Below are 21,162 nucleotides of genomic sequence, written 5' to 3' on the forward strand. Positions count from 1 at the left end.
TCCATTCAGAGCCTTCGCAAAGAGAGAGTGTCTATCAGAACAGTGACTGAGTTTTCTCAACTACTGCCACACCACAATCAGAGTATTCTATTAATTCAGTAGACATTTGCTAAATGCCTAGGTGTACGATATTCATCTCCTTTGATGCTCGAATCTCCTTATGAGAGGAACTCTCACGCCCCTACTCTAAAGATGAGGTGACCGTGGCTCAGAAAAGGGAAGTAGCATGCTCACCCCCACTAGGCTCCAGTCTAGGGTTTTCCGTGGCTCCGCACAGTCCCAGGCAGGGCCCTGTCACTGGTATTTTCTTTCCTTTTTTGAGGTGGTGGAGCTCCACCCATTTATTCACATATTCTGTGCTGGAATGTAGTTCAATGGTAGCTCTGTGTTTGGTGGTTTTTGTGTGTGAGGGTGAGGATTTTAACTACTCTGAAAATCTACTTGGCTTACTGGACAATGAGAAAGTAAAGAAACATTAAAGACACCCATGAATTGGTAGAAGAGCTGGGAAGGAAGCAGGACTTCGAAATGTCATGATCTACGAACATGATGATGATTGCAGTGTTCTTGGGCAGAGGCTGGAAACTGCACACTGCCTTACTGTAGAGGTCCTGCACGTGTATGCCAGGGGTTTTTGAGGGTATGGGTCTAGTACAACCACGTTTCCAAAAGGCTTGCCTAATAATTATAGGATATCTACAAATTATCCTTTATAGTAGGAGCTAATCCTGAACTATCCTGTGAGCAAGAGAGAGAACAGGTTACTTTTTGAGAATAAGGAACAATATAAAGTATATGTAGGACCGGCAGACAAAATTACTAAGTTTTATGTGCTTTTCTAGATGCTCACAGTGTACAAGTAGGCATCCTCCTACTTCTTGTAGAAAGCATAATACCCTCAGATGCTGCTTTCTTCCATCCCTGCACAAACCCCCTTAAGTCCCCTGGTCCCTTTTTGTCCTTTATTTTAATAGTCTGTAGTTAATATACTTGCTACGTGGAGATTGGTACATAATGTTCATAGTTGGAAATGGACAATAAGATGAAATGGAGCCTAAAGCAGGCCTCAAGATTATAAAGCAAAAGTGTCATCTGGATTTAAACTACAGAATAACAACATTCTATTTTTTTATCTTAATCAATAAATTAGAATCCTTTAGTCCAGCAGTATTTTTTAAAATTTAAAATGTGAAAGTAGAGTTTCTTTCTTGAGACATTTGCAGGTTTTTATTATGGCATGAGATGAATTATAATCATAACACATGACAAGATTGGAGAAAATATGAGAAATGTTTTGAATGTCTTAAATGTTTTGATACCAAACCCAGCCTGTATTGAAAACATAAGTATAATTTCAAATAAATGAATTATGTTCAATTTCCCAAAAGTTCACATTTAAGGGAATGATCCAAACCAAACATAATAAAAACCCATCTTTTTAAAGTGATTATAAAATTGCAAAATGATGACCTGTGTTTGAGTCAGGAGTTAAAAGCTAAGTCACTGTTAAGTGGTCCAGAACACTCTATACGGAGCTTAAACAAGAGCATTCCTGCTTTTTCCATTACGGCTTTCAGAGGCACAAATCGAATGACTCTGGAGGACTGTTCTCAGGATGGCATCCCCTTCAGCTTGGCCAACTCTGCAGAGATCACATCTCTGTGCGCATTCTTCTCAGAAATGAGCCATCAGAGTTGATCAATTTACTAAGGGTGACGAAGTGGAGGACAAAGAACCAAAGTTTACTGCCGATCTGCTATCTTTGAGTATTCACTTCATCCTCAGAATAGTAGGTGCTAGTTTGTCATTCTGCATTCCTCACTGAAGCTTCCAGAAGATAAATATCGTCTCCAAACTCAGGTATTCATTCTACAGATTCCAGAGCCCTGTGTTCTGCCACAACGTGCGTTCTCAAGAGTTGCTCAACCTAGAAAATGCCACGATTTGCATCTCTGTGGTCTCTCTGGTCCAGCAGCATGAGAGTTTACTGCACTGGCTCCATGGAGGAAGAACTGTGCTTCCTCCGGAGGCCTTCCCTGGATGTTGTGAAATGAAATGAGCTGTCCTTGTCTGAGGATAATTCTCTACCTAAGGCCTAGATTTGGTCAAAAATTTCCTTCTAAGTGTCTTAAGTCCTGCATCATTTGTGTTATGCACCATGTTGTGAGGAGTTAATTTACTTTATCAAATGGCTATATCATGCACCTACCATGTTCCAGGCAGTGTGATTTGTGCTGGAGCTACGGAAGCCTTTAGCCTGTTGTAGTGGAATAATGACAAGAGAGGGCACACAAAGGAGCCGGTGATCACTTCTACCTGAGGGGAGACCTCATAAGACTTCTGACTTTGAGCTGTGTCTTGAAGGATGAATAGTATCAATAGAGAGAAAGGGAAAGGTGGGTAGGTGATACTAAGAGGGTATTCCAGGCAGATGGAGCAGAATGAGTAAGGCACAGGGAGCTGGGAGTGGCATAACAAGGCTTTCCTACAAAAAGGGAGCAGAGCATGAGCTGAACAGGAGAGCTAGGTCAGGGACAGATCATTGCCAACCAATGTATAGCAGAATCTTTGTCTTACAGCTAATGGGGAGCCACTGAAAGGCTTTACCAAGGGATGGAACATGAGTCCTTTTGCAGTTTTGCAGGGATGTGAAGTTAGCTGGAAGAGATCAAAACAGAAGACAGGGAGACCAACCAGCCCATTTTAATAGACAGGTGACTCATAAGGGCCTAAAGTAAGATGGCAGTAGAATGGGTATACAGAAGTGGGTGGATTTGAAATATTAAAAGAGGTAGAACCAACTGAATGTAATCAAACACTGGATATGTAGTTTGGGGGAAGGGACAATTCAAGGTTGATAATCAAGGTCTTTGGATTGTGTTGCTGTATGACAGTGGTGACTTTCACTGGATGGGGATTACTGGAGGAGGAACAGATTTTGAAGAGAATCATAGGAGTTAAATATTAGAAATTACAGATTTGACTTACAAATGAGGCACTTCTTTTTTTTTTAAAATGTTTTATTTATTTCTAGGAGAGAGAGAGAGAGACAGCATGAGCAGGGGAGGGTCAGAGAGAGAGGGAGTCACAGACTGAAACAGGCTCCAGGCTCTGAGCTGGCAGTCAGCACAGAGCCCGACGTGGGGCCCGAACCCACGAACCGCGAGATCATGACCTAAGCGAAAGTCGGACGCTTAACCGACTAAGCCACCCAGGCGCCCCACAAATGAGGCACTTCTGACCCATGAGACACCCTGTAGAGATGTGTAGCAGACAGTTGGGTATAAAAATTTGAAATGAAGTTAAGTCTAACAGGCCGAAGATGTGGCACATGTTCAGTGGGTGAGACCATAACAGTTGTGAAAGAGCTTGCTCACAGGACATTCTTAGTGACAAAAGAATCCCTACAGCACTCTGGAGATGCAACAACATTTAAGGGGCAGTCAAAGGAAGAGGGATCAGAAAACATTCCAAAAAGTAAAAGAAATGATAGGCTACTATAACTGAAAATGTTCTATATTAATGGTATAAGAACACTATAATTTCAATTCTAAATTAGTCACACACAGTCTAAATCAGAGACATAGAATGACATTATAATGAGGACTTTAGAATCAGAAAGTTGATGTGTTAACATCAATGCCATTGTTATCTCTCAAATAGGTAATGAATCAATTCTTCCTGACAAAAACCTTGACATCCATAAACCTCTCATTTTTCCATGGAACCTGGTCATTTTTAACCCATACCTGCTCATTGCTGCCTTTTCTAAATTTCCTATCCCAGTGTAGCCATCTTGAACACTTTCTCCACTGATGCTCTCATCATCAGGTTCGATGTTGACATTTCTCAGTTCCATGGGATCCATTTGAGCTGTCAGCACTTCTTGTCCACACACAAGCTCCTTCAGTGCAAACAGTAGGCTGTGCCTTCAGCTTAAGGCTCTTCCACTTTGGGCTGATGTTCAGAACACTCTGTTCTGCAAGCAGAACACAAAATAGACCATTGTAATTGTCTTTAAATTAGATAAATGGAAATAGAATCACCTACTTTGGTCTCTATAAAAACATGGACAGAAAGTAAACTCCTGAAACTGTCATATAAATATGTCTGGCAAGTTCCCTTTACCCAATACAAAAAGGGAAAGTCAAAGAGAAGGAAAATCATTAATAAATTGCTAAATCAGCAGATACTTACAGAGTGCCTATGTATATCAATATGGCACGTGTTCTCTTAATCATGGTGGGAAGAAAAAGTAGGACCTGGCAGTGATCTTCAAGATGCTTTTTTATTTGTAAGCACATTGCATGATTTAAAAGAAAAGGAGAGAAAAGTAAATCGTTGCCAAAGATTCCCCTTTGTCAGTTCTAACTGTCTGCTTGAATTTGCTAATTGGGCATGAAAGAATTAGCATCACCAAAATGCTTGATAACAGGCAACATAGGGTGAGAGGATCATGCAAACGGAGCCACTTTCCAGGTACTTGGATCATGAAGCCAGTATCTTTGAATACACATCAGTCAACATCCATATAAAGATTTTTAAATGCATTTTAACAACTAAGAGACTCAGCATTTGGGTTCTGCTTTGCCTTTAATTCTTTGAATCCCAGCACTTTTTATTTATCTTTTTTGTTTGTTTGTTTGTTTGTTTGACCTCATTTTCACAATAACATGTAAAGGGGTGGACTGGCATTGTGTTTTAAAAAATAAAGCTATGAATCCATCATATGTTGTTGATACAATTTCTTCTAAAGGTTTTACTATTAGAATCAGTCAATTCTTCTAGAACTGTTATAGTGGGAGAAATACTGGGAGAAATACTATCACTCGTGGAAGGTGTGGTTCTGGAATGTGCACTACCCATTTGGTAAGAAAATCCTGAGCACAGAAACATAAAAATTGCTCCAGAACTCATGAAATTCATAATTTCCTTGACAAATATAAAAAGACCACATGGAAATGCCTCTGCAATCCAATGCCCGGTAGCACATCTGTGGAAGGCAACTCACTCTTGATGAGTTCACAATCCTAAATTACAAAAGCCACATGGAAACTCAGGAAGAACATCAGTAAGCATGAGAAATAAGATTCATACCTGAGTAACTAGAGATGGCAAAGCAATTTAAAAGGGACTTTAAAACTAACATAACAAAAAGTAACAGGAAGAATCAAAATAAGAAACATTTATAAAAGAACATTGTAAAAGATGATCAGGCTGGCTTGAAAAAGAGCCCAAAAAATTCTAAAAATTAAAAAAAAATGTCATTGAAGTAGAACTCAGCTAAAGGGAGAGTCATGAAACTGGAAGATAGATCCATGGAAATCACTCAAATTCTATCACAAATTGGTAAAGAAAGACCAATATGAAGTTAAGAGACATGGTGGAGGGAAGCAGAGAAAAGAAATTTAACATATTCTAATAGCCCTCATAATATGAGAAATGTGTGAGGCCAGGGAGAAACAAAATAGAAAGACATAATGGCAGAGAATTGTCCAGAACCAAAAAAAGATAGTAGCTCTCAGGATGTAAAAAACAAAAACAAAAACAAAAACACATGGTGCATGTATTTTAAGTAGAAGCAATAAAAGTGGATATATTCAGTAATATGAGCTAGTATGCATATATAATATCAAAGAAAATTTAAAAAGTCAGAGGATGGAAGTAAGATATGCATATGGTTAAAGAAAAAAATAGAAACTTGTACTAAATGAGTAAAATTTCTCTCCCCCATCACACAGACCAGTTTCACTTGAAAGCAGGAACTATTAATGACCATTTCTATTTTTAGTCCTTTATATAAAGTTAGACCTTCTAAACTTAAATTATTCACTAAAACCTGACCTGGTTTATCAATTCTAGACTTGTGCATATGACAGTTGAGGAAATTAGCATACTTCTTTCTATCCATCCTTCTCATGTGCTTCTAATTGTTCTGGTTAATGAAGTGCTTTTACAATATTGAGATTCATAATATTTTCATACTATTCTGTAAAAACAATTACATTTCTCATAATTTTCTATAAGTTGTTTTTGAAAACTAAAAGCCAACAATCAGCATTTACAGCATTATGGTTGTATAAATACTATACTCCAAAGAACCAAGTGGTATATTTGACAACATAAAAGGATATAGAAGTCCTCTGTTATTACTTTCTGAATGGTCTCCTCCTCCACCCTCTGGGTCTCACTGAGCTGCCAATGTCCTCTGAACACCATTCAATCTTCTTTCTTCAATTCATTTTGCATTGTGCTGGAATCCACCATGATTAACTCCTTTCGCACAGCATGTCCATGTTTGTAAACAGAATTTGAGTTGTTTCACGTTGGAAAAAGGTCTTTCCTTTGCCCTCAGACTTTGTTTGAAGAAGTATTAGGTAGGAAAACGCAGTTTAAGTTTTTATTTAAATTCCAGTGAGTTAACATACAGTGTAAATATTAGTTTCAGGTGTACAATATAGTGATTCAGCACCTTCATACAACACTTGGTGTTCATCACAAATGCTCTCCATCACCTATTTTACTCACTCCCCCCTACCCCAACGCCTTCTCCTCTGATAACCATCAGTTTGTTCTCTATAGTTAAGAGTCTGTTCCTTGGTTTGCCTCCCTCTTTTTTCCCCTCTTTGCTCATTTGTTTTGTTTCTTAAATTCCACATGAGTGAAATCATATGTGACTATCTCTAACTGACTTATTTCACTTAGCATGATACTCTCTAGCTCCATCCATGTCATTGCAAATGACAAGATTTCATTCTTTTTTATGGCTGAGTAATATTCCATTGTAGAACAGATTACTTTTAAGCTATTTATTTTATTATTTTTAGCATTTATTTAGCATACATTCTCTCTCTCTCTCTCTCTCTCTCTCTAGAGAGAGAGAGAGAGAGAGAATGACAGACAGAGCGTGAGTGGGGAAGGGGCAGAGAGAAGGAGACACAGAATCCAAAGCAGGCTTCAGGCTCTGAGCCGTCAGAACAGAGCCCGATGCAGGACTCGAACTCACAAACTGTGAGACCATGACCTGAGCTGAAGCCAGACGCCCAACTGACTGAACCACCCAGGTGCCCCCTATTTTATTTTTTGACCTGTCCACTAATTACTTTTCATGTCCTGTTTTTAATTTGTAATAAATTGGTTTTGAACTTCTCCCTCTTTTTTTCATCCTATCTTTTTTTGTTTCTTTTACAGATGCAATATTTCCTCACATCTTTCTAAGGACATTGACTAGAAGTTTTCAAAAGCTCCTTTTGTTGCCTAAATTATGTATTTCTTGAGTTAATTCTGTTTATTCATCTTGGTCCTTCTCTTGCTTGCTAGTTTTCCTTAAATTCTTAGTGACCTTAGGTGGTTCATATTTATGAATGAAGAATATGTCGGTTAACTCAGGCAGTCCTTGAGGTTGCTCTTAAATCTTGCAGGTTTCATTAACGGGTTGCTCTCCTGTAGGTCCTGTAAGTGGCTTCTCCGCAGATGTCTGTGTGTGGAGCATCCCTGGAGAACCTGCTCCCAGACCCAGGTGTCACTCTAGGAGAGGTTTCTATGGGAGCAAAATGCTGCATGTGTTTTCCTCGTGGGTGGAGCTTCCGTTCCTGCTTGTAATCCCTCTCGTCTGCTGTGGCATCCCTAGTGCCTTCTCTAAAGTCCGGCTTTTTTTACACACTAGATCACAACCTTATCCTTTGAGCAAAGGCGGCAGCGCAAACGGGCTAAAATGTCCAAATTGAGGTTTCTTGGTGAATATTTCATCACTGGTTGCCCGTGATCCACACCGACTCTTTGTATACGTTGATTTAACTGGGAGCTGCTGCCAGGCTCGTTCTGAAGAAAAGCCCACTTACCTGGTTTACCCTGGCTTCCTTCTGCCTTTCAGATTTTCCAGTGCTATCTGCTCTCTGCCTTCAAAGAATTCTTCCAAACTTGTGTTCGTTAATGACACTATTATTTGGGGGAACTTCTTAGCTTTTTTCTTTTAAAAAGCATTATTTTGCTTAAATTCATTGCTTAAATTTCTCAACACTAGGTCCTAAACCCCCATTCTTCCAATCTACTCCCAAGACTTCATATCCCAAGGACTGCTCAAACGACATCTTTGCCCAGGCCTCTCCTCTCCAGCCGCACATGTCCGGTGTCTAACTGATGTATATACTTGCATATCTCAAAGGCAGTTTAAATTCAGTGTGACCAAAATCTAACTTGTAATAGTGTCCTCTATTTCCAATGTCTCCTAACCAAAGAATATTGTTACCATTTATCCAGTTACTCAAACAAGAAGCATGAGTCTTCTCTTCTAAGTTCTCCTCCCTTATCTCCCCCATCCAGTCCTTTACAAAGTCTGGTTGATTTTACGCCTAATCAAAGTACTTCCCAAGTTAGTCGTCTCCTTTCCATCTCTGCCTCCATCACTCCTGTCCCAGCTACCATCATTTCTTACACTGTCAACTGTAGTAATCCTAATCCATGTCCTTGAATCCTCTTGCTTCCCCTCCCCCAGAATTGTGCTTTTCACACAACAGCCTGAATGATCTTTTAAAACCAAAACGTAGATCATATTTATTTGCTTAAAACCCTTTCCTGTCCTCCCCTTGTTCTTAGGAGGAAGTCTAAATTCTCAGTGTGCCCACAAGGTTCTTCAGGGTTCGCCCTCTCTTCTGGTCTCCTCTCCTCCCCACCTCCATGTTCTGGCTTCACTAGCCTTGGTGCAGTTGCAGGAATTCAGCAAGTTCTCTACCACCTCAGGCCATTTGCACAGCTGAATCATGGTACCTGGAATGCACTGTATTCCGTGCTTTACTTAGTCAACCCTTCTAGGGGGTTACCAGAATATACATGGCAGTGGGCCTGGGGGCTTCAGTTAAATTTCATTTCTCTCCATATTTATTCAAAGGAACCTCACTGATTTTATTCATATTAAGCCATGCTAACCTGAAATAAAAATATATATCAAACACGGCAGTACTCAAACCACATGCCAGACTGTGTAATAGAGCTTCACATCTATTAACTGATTTAATCCTCACAGCAGCTCTCTGAGAGAGGTACAATTTTGGTTCTTATTCCCATTCTACAGATAAATTAATTAATCGAGGCGCAGAGAGGTAAGGTAGCCTCCATGCTATGCCGTGTCTGTACTGCTCTCTACTACAGAGAACTAAAGCCAAGACAAGGAACAGAAACTCTGGCTCTGGTGATAAATATAACTTGGCATAAATCTTGGCCAAATTAACTAACTTCTGACTTTTTGTCTTCCCATATGTAAAATGAGCACAAAGCTGTGCTATTAGGATTTAGAAGATATTATGCTCATCAAAGTTTGGCACCTAGTAGTAGTAAATTTAAATTCCTGTTCTTTTAATAAGCAGAATTTAATTGCTATTTTTATCCGCATGCCAACATATATAGCATTTTATATGTATATCTATAGTTTCTATAAAAGGACCGTACAGTTCTCTAAACTCAGAAAAAAGTGTAAGCAAGGTAGGTATCCTTTACAAATATGGAAATTGATACCTAATCTCCTGTTTATACCATCTATAAATCATTACATTCCCTTTTCAAGATAATATATAGCCCATGAAGTATGAAATAGTGGTTTACGATTTTGGCCTCTAATCCTAATTTTGGTCCTGGCAAATGGATATCTTCTCATAAAAGTTGGAACACATTTTTACAGCTCATATCTTTAGCTCTGAAGATTATATTAGTGACCACTCTTAAGGAAGCAACAGACAGAAGCAAAATTTAAAAAAGAATTAGAACACAAGAAACTAAATATTCTGCATCATTTGCCTGTAGCAGAAAGCATATACTTTGAAAACTTCAGATCATATAATTATTAAAACTTATTAACATGATTATACTTCAGTGTAGAAGTATTTTATAGATATTATTTATTCATTCAACAAATACTGAAAATGAAATACGGACCAGAAACTATGGAAGGTAAAGCATGAATAAGACAGAATCACTGTAACTGATGAACTGCTCAGTAGGAAAGACAAGTTTGGAACGAACTATTCTATTATAACATAATTTACATTTTTACTTTTTTCTCTAAAATAGCTACTTCTTGAAGAATCAATCATTGCATGCACAGGCCAGAAAAGAATGATGTTGGCATACACCTTGACTGAAAACTACATGTAATATATTATATGTGGTACTTTATGTAATAGAATAAAATGTTCATAGGCATAGATTCTTCTGCTCCCATCTCAGTAAACAGCACCATCATTAACCCAACTGCTCACAGGAAGAATCTGGCTATAGATAGGTATTGACACCTCTCATTCTCTATCCTGGATCTTCCTATCCATGTCCAATCTATCACCAAATCCTATCAATCCTTCTTTCAAAATTGAAAAAAATGATTTTTTTTATCACTTTTTAGAATCAAGTCAGACTTCCTACTATGTTTATAGGGATCAACATACTTGACACACATGTTGCTCTTTAGGCCCAAATTGAATGACATCTCTCTTCACTCACTGGACACACTGGGCCTTTTTCATTTCTCCTTGCCCCCTCGGGACCTTTTAACATGCTGTTCTTTCCACCTGGAATGTTCTTTCCACATTCTTAAACCTAGGTGTCTCCCAGAGCTACAGGAATCTGAAAATCTTTAAATGTGGTCAGAGAGGCCTCCCATCTAAACTAGATCCCCAGTTATATACTCCTGTGGCATGTTCTCCTTTCCTTCACCTACTTATCACACTTTGCACTTACGTTTTAAGTTATGTGATTATTTGATCAAGAATAGTCTCTTCCACTAAGCAGAGAGCTTCATGAAGGTGGGAACAGTGCGGGGTTGTAGATCCTACATATTCCCAGCACATGTGGCACTGTGGCTCCTATTATAACTTACTGAATCCATTGCAACCGTATATGCTCTCCTTTATAGTTACAAGGATGCATTCTTGTTATACCTTTACAGGCTAATATTTGAAAGTGGCACGAAGTGTTTCCCTCCGGTAACCATGAGAAAGGACAGCATTGTTGCACAAAGAATGTTCAAAATTATTCTAAAAGAAAAATCAAATTTGGTTTGACAGAACTTTCTAGTCTAGCTTTGCCCCTCAGCGAAGTGCAGTTTCTCTGTGATACAGAGACCTTGCAGAAACAGACTAAACATTCCAGGGGGGTGGTCATCTGCATTGTTGCTTCGTTCATTCATGAAGATACAAAATCAGAACTTGAAACAAAGGTATTTAGAATACTATTACTATTAGAAGGCTTTGTTTCACATCTATTAAGTGCTATCTAAATGTGGGCATAGCTGATTCCTTCTATCCAAATTCTAGTTACTAAACATTGTGTCTTGTTTGAATAGGTGCCCAAGAAATACCGGCTGGAAGATTCTCAGAAAAGCAAACTTCTCCTATGTTACTTATGTAGTTCAGTGTCAAAGAAAAGACCTCGTATCTGGGAAGCAAAACTGTCCTTGAGTCACGAGGCAAAAGTTATGACCTTTCCTAGTGACTGCAAACATTTATTTTACCTGATAAGGGAAAGGGAAAAGGAAGCTAACGTTGGCAGAGCATTCCCCACCATCCAGTCTGTCTAGTCTTTCACACCAAGTTCTGATGAATCTACCCTGAAATCTGGGTTTAGGTAGCAGGTAGCCTGACATCCCATTTATCCTTTGGTTGAGTAAGTGGGAAGTAGCTGGTCCTACAACTTCTGAGAGCCAAATGATCTTTGCATCCAAGGAATGGACTTAAATCCATATCCCAAAAGTACCTTAGGTAAATGAATACAACATTGACAATGGAGTCAATCTAATATTACCTTTATATTAAATTCTTTTAAACAGTTTCTCCAACAATGCCTTTCTAGTCACACACTCATAGTCACACGGCTTCTTAATCTGTGGCATGATTTTTCACAGGAATTAGCTTCCACAAAAGCATTCAATATCATTGAGTCTGAGGTACCTCTTACAAGAGAAACTGCCAATGATGGCAAAACTGTGCTTACTTGACCACTTTTGCTGGCGCTACTATTTTAACATTTCCATTCCTTTCCTCTACTCAGACATACCTTAGAAATAATATCTAGGGAGAACTGGAAAAGTTAAAAGAAATAACCCTATGTTGAGGTCTTTTCCTTTTGTAAGAAGATTAAGTGCTTGCTAATATGAGCATTAAAACAGCCATTTGATGAAGTATAAAGGATGATTCATAATTTCTGAGTATGTTAAAATATTATTTTCTTGTACTTTATAAGCAAAATACCATTTCTAGCTCTGTTCTTAGAAGGTGATAGAGATTCTCTATCATCTTAAACATGAAGAAGCCTCTTATATTCGTGCACAAGTTTCAGTTCCTATGTGTTCAAACAGTGGTTTCCAGAAATGTAGAAAGAGGTCTACCATATATGTTATCAGAGTGAATTCTTTATGCATCATGTATTAAAGCATGATATTTAAGAACCTGAATTGCAGATGCGATAAATTCTAAAATGTTGACATCCTTTATAATAGATGCTGGACCATGCTCAGAGGTATTTTTAAATAACTTTTTAACTTTCTCTAAAGCAACTCCTATATTAAAAATAAGAACTTTAGTAACCTTTAAAGGATCCTGTATAACATAGTTATAGAAAACTCGAGAGTTTAGTCCTCAAAACTGCATTTCTCAATACTTAAATCTTGCTGATCTACTTAGTAGAAAAACAGACTTTCAAGAAAATCCTAAAACAGTATCTAAATATGAATCTGAACAACTGGAGGATCTTGGCCTATAAAATAAATGGTAGTCTTTTCTGGAAAACACACCTAAATTTCTTCAGTGTGTCAAAAATCAAACTTTCAGTCAATAGACCTTGAATGTGACATATATCATCAGTTTAAATACTTTATCAATGAGTTAAGAAACACTCTTTGCTATCACCTGGGCATTTAGGCATTCATGTTCAGTACGACACCCAAATCATGCGATACTTAAATCCACTGAGAGTTTTCCATCTGATTGATACATTTGAGAAATACAGCTTTATATTTAGATAGTTGATTCTAGTCCTTCAAAATATAAAGCTATGCTTATATTCTTATTCTCACATTCTTACATTCTATTCAGTTTCCCAGTTTCTTTTAGTAAATTTGGTCTAAAATACTCCTTCATTAAAATGGACACATAAGAAGACAAGGGAAGACACAATTGTCTTCTTTTGCATTTAACAATGGTACAGCCCAAACTCTTAGCCATTGATACCTACTGCAGTCATGGGATGTTCCTCCTTTCATTGGTTTTTGTGGGTAATTTTGCTTTCAAGATAAAGAAAATCTTTACTGCTATAGCGTTTGGAATGTACTTCTAAAACCTTATAATTTTTCTAAGACAAATAATCTCAACTCTTTATTCAGTGATTAACCAGGAGATGTAAATAACTCAATACTTGTCACCTAACCCTTTTTGCTCAGTTTCTCTTTTCTATTGTCCACTATCCTAATTTTATGCTCAAACCTAAAATGATCTGCAAAAGAAAGCTACAATCAAGATGTGGGTAATTAATTTCAATTTTACTTTTTCTAAGGAGAGAAAAATTACCCAAGTAGTATTTTCAAGCATTTGATTTGTAATAAATAATCAACACCATAAAAAAAGAAGAAAGGAAGCATTATCTTAACACTGCAACCAACTTTTCATGTAAAAAGAACTTTACCTTGATTATTTATCCAGTCCTGTGCAATCTTTCTGGAATTGTTTGGAATGGCAGACCCCTGCAACAGTGTTGACTTATATGAGCCTTTGGGGCTCTAGACAATGATTTAAAGAACAGTGGGCGTGAATGAGACAAGCCAATCACACCACCACCACTTCACCCCAACACCTCCCTCTGTCCAACTTGCGTCAGCTCTTCAAAAAAAGAAAAAAAGAGAAGCTAACTTAGTTTACTGTTGTACATTTGAACTAAACATCAGTTACACCAATTTCTATTTGTTTTTAGAATTTTGGCTTTTATACAGCAAAATACTCATTTACTGAAAGTTGTATCTTGACTGCTATCATTCATATCAAGATGCTATAAGTTGGTTGACTGATAAAGCTTTTAGAAAATTGACATTTCTAGATTTATAAACTTAAGCCAAAGTATAACAATACGGTAATAATAATAGTTATGGAGTCTGCTTGTTGAATGAAGCATTATAATCAGAATACATAGAAAATATTAAGTATAGAGGAGAAGAGTTATTTTCCTTTGAATTGCTGGCTTATTTGGAGGAAATTTTATAGAATGACAGACACTTTCAAGCGGCACCAACTTAAGGCACCACAAGAATGAAAATCGTAGGCTCTGTCCGCCACTGTTACTATTCTGTCTGAATAAGCAAAATGCTGTTGAGAGGGTTTTTTTTTTTTTATTAAATTTTTTTTTGTAGAGACAGCATGAATAGGAGAGAGGGGAAGAGGGAGAGAGAAAGAGAATCTTAAGCAGGATCCACACTCTAGTGCAGAGCCCAACACAGAGCTGGATCCCACAATCCTGGGATTGTGATCTGAGCTGAAATCGAGAGTTGGATGCTCAACCAACTAAACCATCCAGGCATCCCTGTTTGGAGTTTTTAAAGAACTTCTAAATTAACATTTCCTCCTTTTCAAAGAAATCTAGTTGGCTTTCCACACATTAAAGATTTGAAATATGATGGCATATAATTTGTTCTGTTATGAAAATGCATCAGTTACACTCATCAAAGTGAAACGAGAAAAAGATTAGAAATCAATCCAGAATTCAAGGTTCTTTGCCTTTTAAATATTTATGACATGAGTGAACAATCTGATGACCAATCAGAAGAAACGCTAGATTACAACAGATGGGTCAGCTCTCTTTCTATAAAAACACAACTAAATATTGTTCTTTGAGTAAGAAATTTTTAAGCTGATGTGAGGCACTATTAAATAAAATGTCCAGTCACCCATTTCTAATATCCTTTTCAAATGTGCCCATTGGGTCTATTAACTTTAATATGGTGTCTTGGCTTGTATTTGTCTTTTAGTGAGCTTGTTCTTTATTTTTTAGAATCACTCTGTAGATTTGTTTTTTACTGGGTGAAAATTAGTATGGTCTAGGGAAAAATTATAACAAAGATATTAATTTTAATTTCAGAAAAATTTAAAGACTATTCCTTTTCCAGTCACTTCTATCATTAGGTTGTGATTTTCCAACTTGAGATTTTCCTTTTTGCAAAGTTACCAGATGAGTATAAGATTAAGCAAGCAAAAACCTGCACTAATTGTTAGATTAAATATCTGTATTCTAGTAAAATTCTATTTCATAGTGGATCAACTGAAAAGAAATTCTAATATGTGAATTTCATACCATGATGTCTTCATATTAAAAAGGATAGAGATAAATGTATAAATAACTAAGGTTTATCTCTCTTAAAATTTTAGTTTAGATTTCATTTATAATTTAGATCTTCAGGCATACTAAATTATAGTAAACTGGCATATTAGATTAAAATAAGCACATATAAGAGGTCTCTATATATGTTTCTTCTGAACCTATCCTAATTGCAAAGTTCTTATCACAAACTTTCCTAATACTGACTTAAAAATACACATATATGAAAATTCATTTGACAAAAGTTAGCTGAATTAAAACAGCTTAGGAACTTGTTTGACTATTTTCTTCCCTTGGTTTCTTACATGTTTAGGTATGTCAATTAATGAAAGAATATACAGTCTGGTTTTGATGAAACTCATTGTAACTTTCCCTTCATTAGGAAAACACAGACTTAACACTACAGTTTCATGGTCTGCATATTAAAATCATACATGGTGTAATGTCATATACATTTGGTAATAGGTCTCTGCTCTTTTAATTTTTAAAGCATTGCAAATGCAGCGTATTCATTTAGTCTGATTTGGTTCCAGTACCACTCTAGAAAGAGGTAATGAACTAGAATATGTAACAACTTTAAAAAGTGAATACAATGAAAAATCTGTGGGTAGTGAATAATGAACCAAGTCTGAGCAAGAAGATGACAAATGCTTTAACTGATCCTTCATATAAGAAATTCATGTAAGTGTCACCAGGAGCAGATATAGGAGACTTGGTCCACGGGGTAGGGGGAAAGGGGACCCACGAGATAAGATATGCCCATATAAAGGGAGACCTGGCTTCCCAGACTGTAATATAGTTAATGTCAGCAGAATTGCACAGGGCTCTGAAAGATGAAGAGTCTCTTGAGGCTGAAGCTGTCCAAGAAGGAGTCAGGGAGCCCATGGACCTTGAGGAGGGCCTTAAAAGTCTACATGAGATCCCAATAGGTAGAAAGAAAAGAGAAAAGCATCCTGGGTGAAAACTGTAAACAGGCTAAAAAGCATGTTCTGGAAAACAAACAGAATGGAATAGTCCAGATTATAAGAGCCATGGAGTCTAGGGAGCTCAGAATTTTAATGGTAAGGATCTTTGAAGGCTTCTCGGAAAAAAAAATAAAATAAAATCAGGGAAGGGAGGCAGGTAGGAAGAAGAGATGGAGGTAGGGACCTGGAGATCAGTGAGGACGCTGAATGATAGTTTGGCTTTGGTAATATTTGCTGTCTGAGGATAATGGCAGAAGAAAAGGCAGATGGAAAGGACTTAAAACAAGGTCAGTGGTGGTTTGACTCTCTCTTATACTATTTCTGTCTATCACTTTCACTAGCTCACAATACATGCTATGAATTTTAGGTGACTATCCTATGAAAAACAAGAAACTTGCAATACAATCTTCATTTTTCTTTATATACAGAAAGAGAATCCATGGTGATAACTCCTCCATTTCAGGACCTCATCCATCCATCTGTGGCTATTATTTTCAGATAGTGCAGAGACGGTCTTAGAGTATATATCCCACCCAATATGTTATCTATTTAAAGTACAAAATTGTTGGCTCAAAATAAATACAGATCCGCATTGAATTAAAATTTTTCTTGCTTATATTTAAAATCAATGATTATCTTATTTAAAATTTCCACCTTTAATGATGTCCTCAAAGAGAAAGTTCCAGCTGGATCAAGTCAAAATGAGTCAACAATTTTAAAAAAATGCCTTAGCCAGACCATCACAGCATTTTGCAATGACACTGAGAAAGATAACCTCTTGTTCTCATCAGAACTGTACCCAAATTTCTAATTTTAGTCATGGGACAAAATAATACTTGGAAATAAGATCTGGTTACAGCCAACCTGTAAAAAGATGGGTAGACACACTAGTGACTTAAGAAGAAACCAGATTACCTGATTTTTAATAATTTTGTATCATGTCCGTACCTGCATTCCCTTCCTTTTCTTTACTCCTGCTTTAACTTCTCTTTAGGCCACCTGCCTGTTTCTTGTCTTTCTTTTTAACTCTTCAAAAAAGTGACACTCTTTTAGAGCAGAAAAGCACTACATTCTTTTTGCAGTGGCTTATTTTCCAAGAAGAGTTACTTTGTGTCATTTTCAGCCTTTAGCTTCATAAACTCAAAATCTAATAAAGTAGATCAAGTCCCAAGACTATATATCCATCATCTTACAGTCAATATCAGTGCTTCCAAATATGAACACTTCCCTTAATTCAGCTATTTCCTATCGTATTGTGGGTAAATGTCTACCTGATTTACCAAGTCATTCCTGAAAATGAAGACCCTAAGAGAGCTGCAGTCAGAGACAAGATCTTGATTACTTCTTTTCGATATAGGGTTTCCCCTCTGGATTTTGGTTTTCAGGCTTACAGTGTTGAAGAGAATTTGTGATCTCTTTTTAATGTCAAAAAAGATCTTTGGCACTCTAAAGTCTTCATTTCATCTCTCTTAATATGGACACAAGCAAAAATGAAAGAAGAAAATTCCATACGGAAATGTTACAGAAATCTCCCTAAATAATTTAAATAACAGACTTCTGTGATCCTGGAGGTGAATTGAGTATGTATATACTTGAGCTACAATAGTCTTTGTATCACTTGTAGAATGATGAAAGCTTAGGGATTGCTGGTGGCATGGTTAGACAGTTATTAGCCTCAACTTAACGGAATAAAAAAAAAATGCAGAATAAAAGAAGATAAAACTGAATATTATCCCAAAGAGCCACATGCCAAATTAATCATAGACACAGAGCTAAAGATTAAGGGGTGCCTGGGTGACTCAGTTGGTTAAACATCCAACGCATAATTTAGGCTTAGGTCATGATCTCATGGTTTGTGAATTCAAGCCCCACATTGGGCTCTGCACGGACAGCTCAGAGCCCATTTGGGATTCTCTCTCCCCCTCTCTCTGCCCCTCCTCTCCTCACTCTCTCTCACTCTCTCTCTGAAAAATAAACTTAAAAAAAAACCCTAAAGATTAATTCTTGTCTAATCCTCCTTAAACACAGCCTCTCAGCTATCCATGGAATCTTAGGCCACTTCCATTTTTTTGAGGTTCCAAATATATTTAAAAATTTACTTACACCTAAAACAGGGTTACTAAATGTACTACATTGTCAATGTGTCTATTTAGCAAATTAACCTAAACACATATACAATACAAATGACTTTCAATATCCTCATTTGAAGATATCTTCAAAAAGTCTAAATTTGAAACACTCTCAAATATGAGGTCTCAAAGGACTTCCCAGCCCAGGCCCCTGGGAGAGACCTTGCTTTTCTGCTCTAAAAACTCCGTGACCAAGAAAAAAATGCAGTGACCCATGCATTCTGAGGAAATTGCTTAGTTGATGGCTTGCCCCTCTCTTCAACCCAGCCTACAACGTGGTTACAGTTATACAATGGAGCATTTTGAAAATGTTTGCATAGTCAACTACTGTGTTGCAAAATCAGCAAACAAGTTTGGTGCAGATTGACAAACTTAGTGACTTTGCCACAGAGCTAAATAGAAGATTCCTTTTAGACTCAGCTGACCAAAAAAAAAAAAAAAAAAAAAAAAGAAAAAGAAAAAAAATCTAGTTAGAAGACACCTCAGGTTGTTGATATTTTTGCTCTCTGCCATTTGCCTTTCGAACAACTCAAATTCTTGTCAATTTTTGGGTTTTCATCCCACATTGAACCAATGTAGAGAAAACAGGATCAAAAGTTCATTCCAGCTTTTGCCTAAGCAGATCTACTGAGGTAAAAGATAACAAGGTCTGTGAGGCTTATGGCTGATTACAATTTAAAATAATACACTAAAATTCTAAATGTTAAATTAGAGCTTTTAAAAAGTTTGCTTTAAAGAATGATTCCTCTCCTTTACAATTCCTGCTTGAGGAGAGAGCACTGGGAAGGACAGTGATGTAGAACTATAATGATAACACTTCGGCTAAATCACCTTGTTAATTTAAGTTCTTTGTACAGAATGCAGTATTAACATAATGGGAGTTTGAGTTGATTGCCTTTCTAATGAAGAGCAATTGAGGGTTTAAAAATTACATTCTTTAGGGGCCACAGCACATTAATTTCCATTGCTCTCATTTATATTCCCTCTCCTTTAAAAGCAAATTCTCTACCAGAACAATTTCTACACGTTTTGATTTTGTAATTTCATCAGTGATTGGAGATTGTAAACCCGGTTCCATCTTGCTTGAACTTGGACTCCCAACAGTATCTCTAGCTGTGACCCAATAGGCTGTAAAGAGGCAGAAGAGAGAGCACTCAATTGGATCTTTAATGGGAAGGACGCTCCCAAAGAGTGATGACATGAACTTGTGCTGTCATCAGTGTCCCTATTAACAAGCGATATGGTCAGGCTGGCCTCTTCAGTATCCTGTCCAGAATGTTGAAATAAAGTGTGAATGTCTACCACAAAGTGTTTTTCAAAGGAGTCTGAGCAGAGTGAGCTCTGTAAGAGTGGCAATGACAGTTCTCAGGGAACACCGAGGATGTCCTGCGTCAGGTCTGTGCAGGAAATGAGGTGCAGTGACAGTTCTCAGGGAACACAGAGGATGTCCTGCGTCAGGTCTGTGCAGGAAATGAGGTGCAGGTTTCTGCCAGGAATGTTCATCTCTCTTGCTGGGCAATGCACTCAGAGCTCTTGGCAGGGCGCTTACAGACTGAGGTACTCATCCTCTGTGCTACAAGGGTTACCAGTTCCCAGCGTAGTAAGACTACCTGGGCTTTTTGCATTTTGTGGGTGGCTTGAATGAGGAATTATAATTCCTGGAGGGCTGGGTATAAAGTTGGTAGCATCAATATTTCTTTAAATTATAGGAAAATTGACTCAAGTAAAATAAATGTCTTGACCTTACTTAGCAGAATAGCAGTAGAGTGGGAACATTTGGTCAGATGGTTTAGGAGGTTTGGGAATGGATTCAAGTATGTCTAGACAGCCAATTTAGATTAGTTGTAAACAGTCTCTTTTGCTTGCTTACCTTGATTAATTTTAGCCTATGCCTGGGTTATAATAGGCACTATGTAAATGTTGAATTAATGAAAGTCTCTATTAAGGACACGGATTTCAATCTGGGCATCTAAAACCTTTCTTTGGAACTTATATATGAGTTTGCAACAGGAAACATTGTAATAATTATGTCAATTGATGGATCCTGTGATATGTTAAAATGCCATAGTTCCTTCTTCTCAGAGCCAATGGTGAGGTGGTAAAGGGAATGCTCATATTATACACATTGGTCCCTTTAGAGAGAACTGCCTTTCTAGAATATAAAGTAATAATTACCAGTCATGTGTTCAAAGAATATTCAAGGAATAATCAAAACATGCAAAAATTATAACTGTAGGTTTTAAAAGCAAAATACAAAATCTAATAGTAATATGATCACTATGTTTTTAAACTTTATATATATATGTATATATCTGTATATATTACATATAACAGATTCAAAGGAAAGAATAGTGGTTATTTCCCAATTGTGGAAACATGGATAATCTTTCTTTCTCATCAATATTTGCAACTAATCTGTAAAAATTATGGATTTCACCATGAGAAAAATGATAAGCATTTATTAAAGACAAAAGCAACATAAAGAGTTCCTCTCCTAGAAACGGGCCCCCTCCTACACTGTTGGTGGGAATGTAAATGGGTGCAGCCCCTCTGGAAAACAGTGTGGAGGTTCCTCAGGAAACTAACAATAGAACTCCCCTATGACCCAGCAATAGCACTGCTAGGAATTTACCCAAGGGATACAGAAATGCTGAGGCATAGGAGCACATGTACCCCAATGTTCATAGCAGCACTCTCCACAATAGCTAAAACATGGAAAGAGCCTA

The 21,162-nt window shown here is 37.3% G+C and overlaps 1 protein-coding gene across 2 annotated transcripts in view; it reads right to left on the bottom strand.

Annotated features, from left to right (window-relative positions):
- SLC38A4 (solute carrier family 38 member 4) overlaps window positions 1-21,162 on the bottom strand; it is a 70,636-nt gene that overhangs the window by 26,060 nt on the left and 23,414 nt on the right. The window contains exon 2 of one of the 2 annotated variants that reach the window (XM_077753253.1): window positions 3,750-3,979. In XM_077753253.1, the coding sequence (XP_077609379.1) occupies window positions 3,750-3,868 (119 nt within the window). In that variant the 5' untranslated portion in view covers window positions 3,869-3,979. Of the gene's footprint in view, window positions 1-3,749; window positions 4,012-21,162 lie in introns of those variants that run through there. The other variant, XM_077753252.1, reaches the window with a different exon arrangement.

The sequence above is a fragment of the Crocuta crocuta genome, unplaced genomic scaffold, assembly GCF_008692635.1.
Source record: "Crocuta crocuta isolate KB4526 unplaced genomic scaffold, BGI_CrCroc_1.0 scaffold30, whole genome shotgun sequence".
In the NCBI taxonomy this organism is placed as follows: domain Eukaryota; kingdom Metazoa; phylum Chordata; class Mammalia; order Carnivora; family Hyaenidae; genus Crocuta; species Crocuta crocuta.